General features: G+C 46.9%; 1 protein-coding gene across 5 annotated transcripts in view; it reads left to right on the top strand.

The window, feature by feature from the left end:
* LOC106561048 (MOB kinase activator 2) overlaps window positions 1-16,102 on the top strand; it is an 82,443-nt gene that overhangs the window by 45,472 nt on the left and 20,869 nt on the right. For 2 of the 5 annotated variants that reach the window (XM_045688099.1, XM_014124625.2), the window contains exon 2: window positions 5,490-5,600. The exons of the other annotated variants lie outside the window; for them this stretch is intronic. In XM_045688099.1, the coding sequence (XP_045544055.1) occupies window positions 5,490-5,600 (111 nt within the window). The remainder of the gene's footprint in view (window positions 1-5,489; window positions 5,601-16,102) is intronic. 5 annotated transcript variants of the gene reach the window in all.

Genomic DNA, 16,102 nt, shown 5'->3' with positions numbered 1-16,102 from the left:
GTTCTTCCGACCAGAAGAAATTTGGGTCATAAGATGGACAATAGATTTTGATCAGCATCGTTATGATCAGCATCGCCATTCTCAAGTAGGCACAGAGATCTCTCTTCATGCCCTTTTTAACAGTTGATCCAGCGCCTACATTGTGTCCAAGGTCGAGCCTATGTTCTTTGGCTGAGAGAGCAGCGCTGGGAATTGCCAGGGACCTCGCGATACAATATCACAGTACTCAGGCGACGATGCGATTTTTCTATATGCATCACTGTGATTTTTAAATGTTTTTATTGCGAGTCGACGTTCCGAACATATTGCTCACCACATGTCTGCTGCAGAGGGGCAAGAGCCATGAGAAGTTTGGATCGATCGTGGAAATAAGTGCCAAAAAAACAAATTGGCTTTGTATTTAAATAGATGGAGAACAAGCTATGAATGAGTTTTGGGGCAGGTACAGCAAATTGGCGCAAAAACAATATTGCGATTTATTGTCAGCTATACAATATAACATGAGAAATAATATCCCCGTAGGTAGATATAAAATCACCCATCACTAGTGAGCAGTGTCATGGGTGTCAGGCTACATTATCCACACAAACAAACCCAGTGAGATGACATGCTTGGCTCTGTGTTAGTGAGTTTAGTCTACATATCTCTTGTGGGCCAAGAAATGATCTGGAGCGTGGACTCTCTAGGGAGGTGGGCCTTTCAACCTCTCTCTGTCTCTCTGTCTCTCTCTGTCTCTCTGTCTCTCTCTGTCTCTCTCTCTCTGTCTGTATTATTGTTTTTGGTCATATGAACCATGAGAATGGTTACACAACATCCCTGGAAATGGACAAAGGGGATTTTGTTGTTGGAGGAAATGTACATGTTTTTGGGCCTAACACGTGACTGCGGTCTGTTGACTTCAGTGTTGTTTGAACAACATTAGCCAGAGATGGTATCAGTCCTTAAAACGGGGGGGTTGGCATATTTTAGATTAGATTAACTTGAAAATGGATCTTGACATTCGGATTATTTTGAACTATGAGATGTTTCTAATTTCTCACACATTCTGTCCATTCTTCCTGTCATTTCTGTCAGAAAACCCCCATTCACTCTCCTACACATCCAGACTGGAATGAGGGATATGCCCATCTCTGTGTGTGTGTGTGTGGCCCTCGTAGGAGCATAGTGTACATACTTGGCCATCTTTTGTGTGTGTGTCAGGGCTTGGAACTGCTGGGGGTTTGCGTGCACATTCCCTCTAGTGGGAATCTGTATCTGAACGGCCTGGTTTAGAAGTGAATGTGCTGGTGCAGAGCAGCCATGCCCAGCCACTACAACCACCCTACACCATATTTCCCTAAACCCCTTAACCCTACTCTCGCTACCTCTTACTCTATACTCCTCACTAACTTTGCCCTGTGTCCTTCCCCCCTGAACGTAGGAGAGCTGACGTTGGTTGTTGTTTCTCTCTTATATCCCGGAGGAGCTCTGACCTGTCTGTCTGTCTGTCTGTCTGTCTGTCTGTCTGTCTGTCTGTCTGTCTGAATTTGGGTAGGCTACTTTAAAACAAGTTAAGACGTGCCTCGTAAAATGACAACAAAAAACATCCCAGTTTTAAACAATTCCCGTTATGGTTAATTCGTTTTAAAAATTTTGACTGCCTCCGCTCAGATTGCAAGGTAGGTGATGTTTCCTTGGGCAACGGGCACTGGCCTATCTCTCCTGTCGGGAGGAACGGGCACTGGCCTATCTCTCCTGTCGGGAGGAACGGGCACTGGCCTATCTCTCCTGTCGGGGGGAACGGGGACTGGCCTTTCTCTCCTGTCGGGAGGAACGGGCACTGGCCTATCTCTCCTGTCGGGAGGAACGGGGACTGGCCTATCTCTCCTGTCGGGAGGAACGGGGACTGGCCTTTCTCTCCTGTCGGGAGGAACGGGGACTGGCCTTTCTCTCCTGTCGGGAGGAACGGGCACTGGCCTATCTCTCCTGTCGGGAGGAACGGGCACTGGCCTATCTCTCCTGTCGGGAGGAACGGGCACTGGCCTATCTCTCCTGTCGGGAGGAACGGGCACTGGCCTATCTCTCCTGTCGGGAGGAACGGGGACTGGCCTTTCTCTCCTGTCGGGAGGAACGGGGACTGGCCTTTCTCTCCTGTCGGGGAACGGGGACTGGCCTTTCTCTCCTGTCGGGGGAACGGGAACTGGCCTATCTCTCCTGTCGGGAGGAACGGGCACTGGCCTATCTCTCCTGTCGGGAGGAACGGGCACTGGCCTATCTCTCCTGTCGGGAGGAACGGGCACTGGCCTATCTCTCCTGTCGGGAGGAACGGGCACTGGCCTATCTCTCCTGTCGGGAGGAACGGGCACTGGCCTATCTCTCCTGTCGGGAGGAACGGGCACTGGCCTATCTCTCCTGTCGGGAGGAACGGGCACTGGCCTATCTCTCCTGTCGGGAGGAACGGGGACTGGCCTTTCTCTCCTGTCGGGAGGAACGGGGACTGGCCTTTCTCTCCTGTCGGGAGGAACGGGCACTGGCCTTTCTCTCCTGTCGGGAGGAACGGGGACTGGCCTTTCTCTCCTGTCGGGAGGAACGGGGACTGGCCTTTCTCTCCTGTCGGGAGGAACGGGGACTGGCCTTTCTCTCCTGTCGGGAGGAACGGGGACTGGCCTATCTCTCCTGTCGGGAGGAACGGGCACTGGCCTATCTCTCCTGTCGGGAGGAACGGGGACTGGCCTCTCTCTCCTGTCGGGAGGAACGGGCACTGGCCTATCTCTCCTGTCGGGAGGAACGGGCACTGGCCTATCTCTCCTGTCGGGAGGAACGGGGACTGGCCTCTCTCTCCTGTCGGGAGGAACGGGGACTGGCCTCTCTCTCCTGTCGGGGGGAACGGGGACTGGCCTTTCTCTCCTGTCGGGAGGAACGGGGACTGGCCTTTCTCTCCTGTCGGGAGGAACGGGGCCTAAAGTATGTCGACAAAATCGAGCCTTTAGACGTTAATATGAATTATCCTACATTATATTTGTCGAACATGACTGGTGTTAAGTGCCTTCGGAAAGTATTCAGACCCCTTGACTTTTTCCACATTTTGTTACGTTACAAGTTTATTCTAAAATGGATTTAAATGATTGCTTTTCCTCATCAATCTACACACAATACCCCATAATGACAAAGCAATTTTTTTTTTAATGTGTGCAAATTGAATGCAAATAAAATACGGATATCACATTTACATAAGTATTCAGACCCTTTACTCAGTACTTTATTGAAGCACCTTTTGCAGCGATTACAGCCTTGAGTCTTCTTGGGTATGACACTACAAGCTTGGCACACCTGTATTTGGGGAGTTCCTCCCATTCTTCTCTACAGAGCCTCTCAAGCTCTGTCAGGTTGAATGGGGAGCGTCACTGCACAGCTATTTTCAGGTCTCTCCAGAGATGTTCTATCGGGTTCAAGTCCGGGCTTTGGCTGGGCCACTCAGGAACATTCAGAGTTGTCCCGAAGCCTCTCCTGTGTTGTCTTGGCTGTGTGCTTAGGGTCGTTGTCCTGTTGGAAGGTGAACTTTCGCCCAAGTCTGAGGTCCTGAGCAGGTTTTCATCAAGGATCTCTCAGTACTTTGCTCTGTTCATTTTCCCTCGATCCTGACTAGTCTCCCAGTCCCTGCCTCTGAAAACCATCCCCACAGCATGATGCTGCCACCACCATGCTTCACCATAGGGATGGTGCCAGGTTTCCTCCAGAAGTGACGCTTTGCATTCAGGCCAAAGAGTTCAATCTTGCTTTCATCAGACCAGAGAACCCTGTTTCTCATGGTCAAAGTCTTTAGGTGCCTTCTGGCAAACTCCAAGCGGGCTGTCGTGTCTTTTTACTGAGGAGTGGCTTCTGTCTGGCCACTCAACCATAAAGGCCTGATTGGTGGAGTGCTGCATAGATGGTTGTCCTTCTGGAAGGTTCTCCCATCTCCACAGAGGAGCTCTGTCAGAGTGACCATCAGGTTCTGGTTCAACTCCCTGACCAAGGCCCTTCTCCCCGATTGCTCATATTGGCTGGGCTGCCAGCTCTAGGAAGAGTCTTGGTGGTTTCAAACTTCTTCCATTTAAGAATGATGGAGGCCACTATGTTCTTGGGGACCTTCAATGCTTCATAAATGTTTTGGTAGCCTTCCCCAGATTTGTGCCTCGACACAATCCTGTCTCAGAGCTCTACGGACAATTCCTTCGACCTCACAGCTTGGTTTTTGCTCTGACATGCACTGTCAACTGTGGGACCTTATATAGACAGATGTGTGCCTTTTTTAATGTTTTGTAAACTCACTGTACATTTACATACACTTAATAAAGGGGAATACCTAGTCAGTTGTACAACTGAAATGTGTCTTCTGCATTTAAATCAACCCCCCTGAATCGGAGAGGTGCGGCGGGCTGCTTTAATCGACATCGTCTGAAATCTAAAAATTCCACCCTGTTCCTGCCCGCAGCCCACTGGCCGCCTGTCCGCTGTCCTATACACACGCACACTTCCTGAGCAAACATAGGCGGCGCCAGCTACCATCTCTCTCTCTCTCAGCCATCCCTTTCTCCCTCTGCCCTTTTCCATTACGGAGTCCTGCTTCCCTCTATTCGCCCCTCCATCTCTCCCTCTTGCACAGTCTCCCTCTGTCCCTCTGCTTTGCTGAGAAAACATTGGTGGGGACAGGGTGTGGGTGTGGGACAGCCTTCGTCTCTCCCTCCTATTTCATCCTCCCTTTTCCTCCCCTTGCACAAAGTCCTTCTCTTTCCCTCACTCTCCCTCCCTTCTGCTCTCCATTTCTTACACAAGCCTCCTCTTCGCGCCTCCCTTCGTCACATTCCTCCCTCCTTCCCTCTCTCGTTAGTTGTCCCTCTTCCTTAGCCTAACTGCTACACAGAGCCCTTCTCTTTTTCTCTCATCCAGAGGTGTAAAGTACTTAAGTAGAAATACTTGAAAGTACTACTTAAGTCGTTTTTTGGGGTATCTGTACTTTACTTTACTTTGCTATTTCTATTTTTGATTTACTTTTACTTCATGACATTCCTAAAGAAAATAATGTACTTTTTATTCCGTACATTTTCCCTGGCACCCAAAAGTACTAGTTACATTTTGAATGCTTACCAAGACAGGAAAATGCTTCTGAAGAGAACATCCCTACGGCCTCTGATCTGGCAGACTCACTAAACACATGCTTCGTTTGTAAATTGAGTGTTGGAGCGTGCCCCTGGCTATCCATACATAAAAACAAGAATGGTGCAGTCTGGTTTGCTTAATATAAGGAATTTTGAAATTATTTATACTTTTTACTTTTGATACTTAAGTATATGTAATATCAAATACTTTTAGACTTTTACTCAAGTAGTATTTTACTGGGTGATTTCACTTTTACTTGAGTCATTTTCTCTTAAGGTTATCTTTTACTTTTACTCAAGTATGACAATTGGGTACTTTTTCCACCGCTGCACTCATGCTCTCTCCCTTCATGCCTCCCTCTACCTCTACAGTCTCCCTCTATCACAATTCAAGTCCAATGCTCATAAGAAGCGTGATAGTGACGATTGGGGTGTGGGGATGAGGATGGTCAAACCGTGTCCTGCTGAGTTCACGTTGACAAGGTAAGCTGACAAGGTAAAAAATTTCTTTCTGCGCCTGAGCGAGGCAGTTAACTCGCTGTTCTCCGTCCGCCGGAGACGTGGACGTCGATTTAAGGCAGCCCTCGGCACCTCTGATTCAGAGGGGTTGGGTTAAATGCGGAAGACACCTTTCAGTTGAATGCGTTGTTGTACAACTGACTAGGTATCACCCTTTTCCCTCTGACATGCTGTCTGTGTTCGACCTCTGGCGCCTGTCCTGATGCCCTTCTGTCTAGTGGTCTGTAGTTCAACTGCTCCAGTAGCAACATACATGAAGCTGCTTTTTAAAGGAAGTATGTCTCACTTCCTCTCTCTCTTTTAGATCAATGTTTTTTTTTAAATGTTTTATATATATACTACTGTTCTTCACGTGGTAACAGTGACGTGAAGCCAGCGTCTCCGCTCTCTGTGAACCGCAATGCTAGTGGAAACTGACTCGTTTAGTTTTTCCAGCCTTGACTGGATGCTGGAGCGTAGAGCTGTGAAAGTGGTGGGTTAGGTTCAGCTTTCAGGGAAAGATGCGCACACACACACACACACACATACATCATACAACACCCTTCAGCATCCACGCCCTCATAGGAACAGACCTGGAAATGGAGAATGGGGGAAAAGTTTCTGTCAGGGTCTGTGCATAGATACAAAAAAATGATGCTTTTCTACCTGGTGGGTGGGTACCGAGACCTTATTCCATTTGACTGGAGAGGCCTCTCACCTCCTCGCCCTCTAGGAAAAGGATAAAGTAACACTTTTACCCGTAGGTTCTGATCTAAGGTCAGTTTTTGTGGGGTTTTTTTTGTTCCTTGTTCAGGTTAGGATTGGAAAGAAACTGGTCCTTGGCCTGAGAGACAATTTTATATCTAGGCTACATGAGCTGACTATTGGTATTGTACTGAAATATCAACTGCAGTGGCTGGTAACCTGCCTGTAGGTGGTGCTATTGTTTTTACAATGCTCCCCTCCTGAAGTGAACACTCACGGCTCAACAAGTGCTCTCATGCTTAGTGTATAAAGTCTGCATCCCTCATGGTTGCAAAACCATGTATCTTAAGACGAGTTTCAGAATGGTACGCTCTTTTTCTGCTGAAATGATCATCTGGTTTCAGTGTTTTTTTTCCCCGTACAGTTTATTTAGAAAAGTTCAGTCGATGGGTGTGATATGTTTTTAGGGAGTCAGTGTGTACGTGTGTCCTGGCTCGACCCCCCCCCCCATGGCCCTCCCCAAGTTGTTGTTACTGGCGCCCGATCATATTATTCCTGAGAGAAGAACATTCTTCTCCTTGTTGTTTCACAAGCACTTCTGAGAAATGGGAAGACTGTGGCCTTGGGGAACCTATCCCTTTCCTTCAGAACACCAGGCGTGGTGACACGCGCACACTAGAGGGGAAATAACAACGGTTTTGTCGATTAAAAAAAAAAAAAAATGTTAAAGAAATGTTTCAATAGCTTTCTCCCCCCCTCTGTCACAACTCTGGGTTGCCAGATCTGCACCTCTGTCCCCTTTTCTTCTACCGATAATCGCCAGGTACTGTTAGTATGACATGACCAAACGCATTAACGCAAATTCCACAAATATTAACTTTTAGCAGGGCACACCTGTTAATTTAAATGCATTCCAGGTGACTACCTCATGAAGCTGGTTGAGAGAATGCCAAGAGTGTGAAAAGCTGTCATCAAAGCAAAGGGTGTCTACTTAGTCTCAAATATAGAATATATTTTGATTTAAAACTTTTGGTTACTACATGATTCCATATGTGTTATTTCATAGTTTTGATGTCTTCACTATTATTCTACAATGTAGAAAATAGTCGAAATAAACAAACACTGGAATGAGTAGGTGTGTCCAAACTTCTGACTGGTACTGTAGAAACAGGGCTCACCTTTGTATCTGCCATAATGGCTGGCTACTTTAAAATGGTGGAATCCCTCAATGGCAATGTCCATGCTGAAATGGGTTCTAGCCATCCAGAGCCCTCTTTCTACCTCTATGGTCACCACCCACAGCAGAGATGAAGAATCAGTCTACCTGTCTGTCAAGTGATCATTCAGCAGACATATCTGGCACCGGCTGTCGCCGTCAACGCAGTATTTTCCCCACAGGTGTTGTTTGACAGGAGGTATTTGGGGAGTTTTGTTATCAAAATGGCTGCCGTTGTATCACTCGGAGGTGCTACACACTGGTGGTGGGTGAGTCAGAAGTTGACCCCTAAGAGCAGATCCAGGATCAGCCAAGCTGACCCCCCCATTGTAAGTAACCTCCAACAATTTATCAGGAGCGGAACATCTAACTGACCTTAGACCAGAGCCTTGGGTTAACTGCCAATGTCAGATATCCAGGCAGGGAACCCGACGTGTTCGTTTTGTCTGGCTCTCATTGCAGAAGTCTACTCCCCTAAGTACAGCTCTAGGATCTGCACGTTCCATCCTAACCTTAACCTTCTTGACCATTTATCAAGACCATCTCATAGCTGACCATCTGACCTCAGACCAGTGTCGTGGGGTCCACTGACCCTGCAATGCTGCTCTCATTCCAGCTAGGGTTGTGACGATACCAGTATTGCAATATTTATTTTTCCCATGGCAAAAATGAAAAACCCCAAACTTTTTGGTCCTTTTAAAAACCTGCTGTATGTAAAATATTGTGTCCTATAGCTTGGGGAAAAAATTTGACTCTGGATAGCAAAATGTTTGTTTCCAACATTAGGGCTGTTTTCCTAAAGAAGTTGTTTTTATGTTTCCTTGCCACGATACTAGCGAGTATCGCGAGACTTGTATCGTCCCCGGCTCTAATTCCAACCTCTCACCTGAAATACGGCCTGGCTGCCTCCACTCGGAGTGGAGGTGGAGAGGCAGAGAGAGGGGGATGAAGATGGGTTTGCTGACAGAGGGGTTGGAAGAAGACAAATGGAGGGTGAAAAGAGAAGGCAAAGCGATGGGGGTAGAAGGAAAACCCAGGGAGGAAATGGAGAGTGAGAGACAGACGTATGGTTGCCGTGGTGATGGCCAGGAAGTGAGTGATGACCTGGATGTTTTGGCTGAGTGAGGCTGAAAGCAGCACGGTGAGGCGTCTCCTCTCCCCTGTCTGTGGAATGTAGGGAGAGTACAGAACACTGAGCCAGGGCATGCTGTGACAACCCCCCCCCCCTGTTACTCTTTTAATCCATTCCCTCTCCTCCCTGACCCCTTCTTTATTAACTCTCCTCTTTTCACACTCCTTTCGATCCTCACTCTCCTTTCGCTTTGCCTCGTCCACTGCCCATCTCTTCTTTCACCTCTTTTCGCCCTCGCTCTCACCCCTGTCCTTTCTTATCCCCCCCTTCGCTCCTCTTCGCCTCCCGCTACTTCCCGTCCTCTAACCCTTCCCCCTCCCTTCCCATCCCGTTACCACCTGATATCATAGTTAGTCCAGACTGAAACTGTAGCTATGGAAACAGACAGACATGAGGTCTTGTAGTTGTCATCTAGTCCGGCTCCATCTTGTCATCGTCCTCTCTCTCTCCTTCATCGGTCACAACTCCGAAACTGTTCACAAACCAAGATGGCTTCCCCTTCCTTTACCACTCTCAAACATCATCAGGTGCCCGGGTGCCACCTCTCTCCTAGAACCAGCTCCAATCCTAGAAAAATGAGCTAGCAAGAATGTTATTTGACCTTTCACAGTCTTTGTTGGTGATATTAATGGGGTTATAAATGTGGCTGTAATGAAGCAGTAGTCATTTCCATAAATGTCAGTCGTTGAATGTTGAGAGGACGTGTGCGCCCTGGGCACGTGCACCATCCAAAGTAAACGAACAAAAGTACCGACAACTTTTGCAATGTACCCTTGTTCTTAGAGTTGATATCCTGTCCCCCCCCATTTCTCCTTCTGCGAATGCTCCTCTTGCCCCGTCTCTGTTCTTTCTCTCTCTCTGTTCTCTTTCCTTTGTTTAGCCAGGCTGGGGAGGGATAAAACAAGGGATGACATGTCGGTGCCCGCCAGCCCTCCCCCGGCTGGAATGCAAGGCACGAGGCAGAGTAGATCAAGGCAGAGGGGGAAAAATTGTAATATCTTCTGGCCCCCTAGGTGGCCACTGAAAGAAATGCATACCAGGGGGTGGTGGTGGGGGGGTCGTAAGAGAAAGAAGCAAAGGTAGGAATTTACAGAGTAAACTGGCCTATGTTTTAGAAACGATACACCTGTATAGACAAACTGACCCCATATCTTCAGTTCAAAATGTGTTGATAGCAAAGGACAGTTTGCAGTAGGCCCTCATTTAGCAGCCAACACACGGTGTATTGTAGAGGGGATGAGTTGAACGTCTGAGGTAGCGTGTCAAGCAAGTTCAGCAAACAAGGTTGACCTCTGTCAGTTTAAAGGTACACTCCCATTGACTTGCTACTTTGCTGTGTTTGCTAAGGGCAACATGTATGCCAAACAAAAACCCATTGATTTTAAAAGTTTAACAAAATATACAACTCTATGCGCAAGGACTAATTTTAACAATTTCCACTGAAAACTAATTTAGTGAAGGACTGTGCAGATGCGAACGTTAACGAAATTACAGTAAAATCTCCCTCAGGTTTTATGCATGTTTTCCAAAAACCTGAAATACTTGCTCTGAATTAAGATGAAAATATGTCTGCAGAAAGGGGGTCAGCTATGACATGGCCCATTGAGTTTGGTTATTGAACTACAGGAAGAGAAGTGGAGGTACCTCCGGTAACAGAATTACGTCATTGGTCCCTGATCTGTACTTCACAGAAATGCATTATTATGGATATGAATGTCATTCTCATGTTTCACAAGTTTGGACATCACAGTGAAGTACAGTAGAGTATTGTAACATGGAGTATAGTGCAGTAGAGTATAGTAACACGGAGTATAGTGCGGCATAGTAACATGGAGTACAGTAGGGTGTAGTAACGGAGTATAGTACAGTAGAGTAACATGGAGTATAGTACAGTAGAGTAACATGGGGTATAGTAGAGTATAGTATCATGTAGTATATTAACATGGAGTACAGTAGAGTAACATGGAGTATAGTGCAGTAGAGTATAGTGACATGGAGTAAGTATAGTGCAGTAGAGTAACATGGAGTACAGTACAGTGTAGTAACATGGAGTATAGTACAGTACAGTGTAGTAACATGGAGTATAGTACAGTACAGTGTAGTAACATGGAGTACAGTAGAGTATAGTGACATGGAGTATAGTACAGTAGAGTATAGTGACATGGAGTATAGTGCAGTAGAGTAACATGCAGTAGAGTAACATGGAGTATAGTACAGTGTAGTAACATGGAGTATAGTACAGTAGAGTATAGTAACATGGAGTACAGTAGAGTAACATGGAGTATAGTACAGTAGTGTAGTAACGTAGAGTATAGCAGTGCTTACCAACCTGTGCAGTGCGCAGGAGCTGTCAGGCTTTCAACCTACTGTTGAAAGTTGTAATAGTAGAATGCACAAGGTGCCATTTTGAAATAGGGTAGTGGATCAGTTTTCTTCTTGGCATTGCATACCTTAGAGCTATTTATAACTTGTCATATGTCCAAATCAACTAACCAATGTCAATGTTTTTCAGCCCGTAGATTTTGTTGTCATGTTTTATTACCCCTTTTTCTCCCCAGTAGTTAGTTTTGTGCCATGGCTGAAACTCCCGTACGGACTCGGGAGAGCGGAAGGTCGAGAGCCATGCGTCCCCCGAAACGCTACCTTGCCAAGCCACACTGCTTCTTGACACACTGCTCGCTTAACCCCAAAAGCCAGCCGCACCAATGTGTCGGAGGGAACACCGTACAACTGTCCACCGACGTCAGCTTGCAGGCGCCCGGCCCGCCACAAGGAGTCGCTAGATCGCGATGAGACAAGGACATCCTGGTCGGCCTAACCCGGACAACGCTGGGCCAATTGTGCGCCGCCTCATGACACAGCCTGGGATCTAGCCCGGGTCTGTAGTGATGCCTCAAACACTGCGATGCAGTGCCTTAGACCACTGCGCCACTCAGGAGGCCTTGTAATGTTTGTCACTCAACTATAACATGAATACACGTTAGACATGGCAAAATGTATAAAATTGCTATAAAACTGCAAAATTCTCTGCACCCTATGACAGAATGTGTAGATGGCAGTACATGAGCTTTAAACCTGCGAAATGTTCTCCCCACCAACAAGAGAAGCGTGAGCGGGCATTGCTCAGTGGGTGCGGATGCTGGTTACAGTAAATGGAAAGAGAGGGCTCATGGGTAGGTGTCAGTAAGAGCTGGGAGAGGTAACATTAACTGGAAGGGGGGGGGGTGTAGTTGAAATTTGGTCAGTCCACCCTGGCCTTGATGTTACCGTCCATAGATGGATCGGACTGGACTAAATCTGAACCTATCATAGACGTATGTTTGGATAGAACAGTACCGTACCGTGAGTCGAGCACAGTGCAATTCAGGACTGAGTACGGCCCAGTCCAGTCCAATGCAATAGAGCACAGCAGGGTAGAGTTCAGTTCACTACAATAAAGAAAAGTAACAGTAACAGGAGACACTATGAGCTGAACATAACAGTATGTCAGTGGAAGAGAGGACAGTAACAGGAGACACTATGAGCTGAACATAACAGTATGTCAGTGGAAGAGAGGACAGTAGCAGGAGACACTATGAGCTGAACATAACAGTATGTCAGTGGAAGAGAGGACAGTAACAGGAGACACTGAGCTGAACATAACAGTATGCCAGTGGAAGAGAGGACAGTAACAGGAGACACTATGAGCTGAACATAACAGTATGCCAGTGGAAGAGAGGACAGTAGCAGGAGACACTATGAGCTGAACATAACAGTATGTCAGTGGAAGAGAGGACAGTAACAGGAGACACTATGAGCTGAACATAACAGTATGTCAGTGGAAGAGAGGACAGTAACAGGAGACACTATGAGCTGAACATAACAGTATGTCAGTGGAAGAGAGGACAGTAACAGGAGACACTATGAGCTGAACATAACAGTATGTCAGTGGAAGAGAGGACAGTAACAGGAGACACTATGAGCTGAACATAACAGTATGTCAGTGGAAGAGAGGACAGTAACAGGAGACACTATGAGCTGAACATAACAGTATGTCAGTGGAAGAGAGGACAGTAACAGGAGACACTATGAGCTGAACATAACAGTATGTCAGTGGAAGAGAGGACAGTAACAGGAGACACTATGAGCTGAACTTAACAGTATGTCAGTGGAAGAGAGGACAGTAACAGGAGACACTATGAGCTGAACATAACAGTATGTCAGTGGAAGGGAGGACAGTAACAGGAGACACTATGAGCTGAACATAACAGTATGTCAGTGGAAGAGAGGACAGTAACAGGAGACACTATGAGCTGAACATAACAGTATGTCAGTGGAAGAGAGGACAGTAACAGGAGACACTGAGCTGAACATAACAGTATGTCAGTGGAAGAGAGGACAGTAACAGGAGACACTATGAGCTGAACATAACAGTATGTCAGTGGAAGAGAGGACAGTAACAGGAGACACTATGAGCTGAACATAACAGTATGTCAGTGGAAGAGAGGACAGTAACAGGAGACACTTGAGCTGAACTTAACAGTATGTCAGTGGAAGAGAGGACAGTAACAGGAGACACTTGAGCTGAACATAACAGTATGTCAGTGGAAGAGAGGACAGTAACAGGAGACACTGAGCTGAACATAACAGTATGTCAGTGGAAGAGAGGACAGTAACAGGAGACACTGAGCTGAACATAACAGTATGTCAGTGGAAGAGAGGACAGTAGGAGTACAGCACAGTAATTCCGGTACGGTAGTTCTGTTACCAATTTGGTAGCGGAATTACAAGCTTGAATCACTTAATTCATAAACAAAATTGATATCAGTAAAATCACTGTGTCATTGGTAGGTCTACCATTTACTTGTTACTTCTGTTGTCCGGATTTGCCTTTTGTGTACACCACACACACACACACACACACACACACCACCTGACACATAAAGACTATAAATATTGTTACATACACACACTGGCACCTTCTAGGGCACCTACAGGATTGCATTTCCCTGGTAGGTCACAGGGTTCAGTGTTTGAGTAGATCCTGGGCCGTTAGGAACTCCCACAGATATTAAGACCCTCAGCCTGCACTGTTTTCACTGGCTAAGTCCTTACCTAAACACACTGCACTGCGCACTCTCACACACAAAGACCAGAGAGTCACCCAACTCCACTGTAGCGTGGGGGGGGGTGCCCAAATTCTGCCATTCCATTGGTCACTACACCAGTCATTCAAGGTAATTCTACAGTGCCATTGGCTATATCATGGGGTGCAAGGGGTGGGACTGAGCTGTTGCCAGGCCCGATGCGCGTCTGCTGCTGCTGTGAAGAATCTGTGTTTTCTTTGTCTTAAAATGGTGGAATGTCTGTCCGCGCAGGGGACCAGCCAGCTCGGCCAATTTTATTGAAGGGGACAAGGGTACTAGCTTTTAGTTTTGACGTCAACTACGCACATTTTGGGTGGAGATTGGAAAACACCTTTTTTTGTTAACATGAACCCCATTTCAAAATGTTTTCTCCCAGTTATTTTACATAGCCTAGTAATTGACCAATCAAGTTTCGGGTTCAGTTTTGGCCAAAGCTTTTGACCTTGGCTTCGTCATGTTTTCTCACGGTTGTTCGTTCTATTCTGAGTGGCTGTGATTGTCACGTCCTTCATCACGGCAGAGTGAATCGCCATTTTTATTTTTCGTTCACCGGCGTACTCGTTACCACCACACCCTTTTCTGGTCCCTGACGTAGGCTTAAATATTTAAATAACATGAAACGCTGTCATTTTCCCATACCGCCGTTTTGTTTTGCTTGCGTTGTCTCTCGAGTTGGATGATAGTGTTTATAGATGGTTTATTGAGCATCAGCCATCAGCTTGACTTTACCTCACCGTCATTCCTGGAGCAGCCAGTCATAATTCCTGGTCATTGACGTCAGTGTTTCCAGCAACCACCTTACGCAACTCTTTTACCACCCCCCCCCCCCCACGTTGTATTTCAATGAGTAATTTGTGTTCTTATTGAATCTGGGCCTCAAAGCAGACACTGTGGTTTCCAGGGATGCTCATCTTTGTTCCACAGAATATGGTTTATGTCCGTTGTCCTAGGTGTGCGCTTCTTCCATGGAATGGCGAGAGAGCCTGAGAATTTTTTGAGTGTGAGTTAATGGTTTATGTGTGTGTGTGTGTGGGTGGTACGGTTAAACCAGGCGGCACGGTGAGTGGAGCCATGTCTTGTCTCGGAAGAAGCTGCTGTCGGTGACGTCAGCAGTAGCTAAGAATCATAGTCTTCTCTCTGTCCGGTACACGAGGAATGTGTCTGACCGCAGATTCCACCCACGTCAAATCTTAGGCTACCTGAGAACTGTGTTTATTTGTGTGAACGATTCCAACTTGTAGGCTAGGTCTGTAGTCGGGGCCTTCCAGGTAGAAATAAAACCTCTATGTTGGGTCACATTGCTAACTACATTAGCCAACTTTTTTTGAACTGCAGAAACGACAGCAATTCATTAGTTGTAGTTATCAGCATAATTTAGACCCAAATCAGCTCATGTACAATAATGGATTAGTACTTTCCAGCAACTGAGTTGCTTTTTAACTCCAGGAACAGTACTTCATTAAGTTGTCTTTGACCTTGAAGCCTGATTGAGCCCTCGGTCTTGAATGGAGTTCATTCTGAATGCAGAGGCTCTGGCTGTGGCCCAGTGGTCTTGAATGGCTGCCTTTCTATTTTAGGTGACTGCTGATGTAATAGCTGTAAGCAAATGGATGGAAACTTTTTTTTTTTCCATGACATTGTTTTTCACTTCAGTGGTCACCACCTCAGGTAGGGCCCAAAGCCGTTTAGAGCTGTTCACCCATGGCCCTCTCTGTCCTCACCACCTCTTTCAATCTCTCCCCTTCCCTCTCTCCCCCTTTCTCTCTGGTCAGTATAGACCAGGCAGAGGTTATAAATAGCTCCTGAGAAAAGGCCCTGGCCTGTCCTGGCCCTCTCTCTCTTTCTCCTCGCCACAGCAGCAGCCATTCAGAGCGATGATGCCCCCCCCCCCGAGTGAGCTCTGTCTTGGGGGCCAGGTGGGGAGACATGACCCCAAGAAGGAGCCACGCTGGCAGAGCGTGCAGATGGACCTGTACATGGCCCTTATCAGACCACCTCACTCTCAGATACTTGTAAGATGTACATGATAGGGGTTCACAGCCACCACAGCACACAAACAAGCAGGGTCTCTCTCTCTGATGCACACAAGCATGTGAAGACTTTTCAAACGCACTGATTGACCCTGACGTACTCAGACCCTTACACACTGACTCTCTGTGAGATATATACACATACACACACACACACACACACACACACACCGATTAGTGTGTCTTTGTGAGCGTCCATGCTACAGCAATCCGCTGGTATGTCTCACATCTGCAGCTGCATGCCCACTGGTCCAGCCGGAGAGAAGGGGGGGCAAGGA

This window comes from Salmo salar, chromosome ssa10, assembly GCF_905237065.1.
Source record: "Salmo salar chromosome ssa10, Ssal_v3.1, whole genome shotgun sequence".
In the NCBI taxonomy this organism is placed as follows: Eukaryota; Metazoa; Chordata; class Actinopteri; order Salmoniformes; family Salmonidae; genus Salmo; species Salmo salar.
This window is presented reverse-complemented; position numbering and strand designations above follow the sequence as displayed.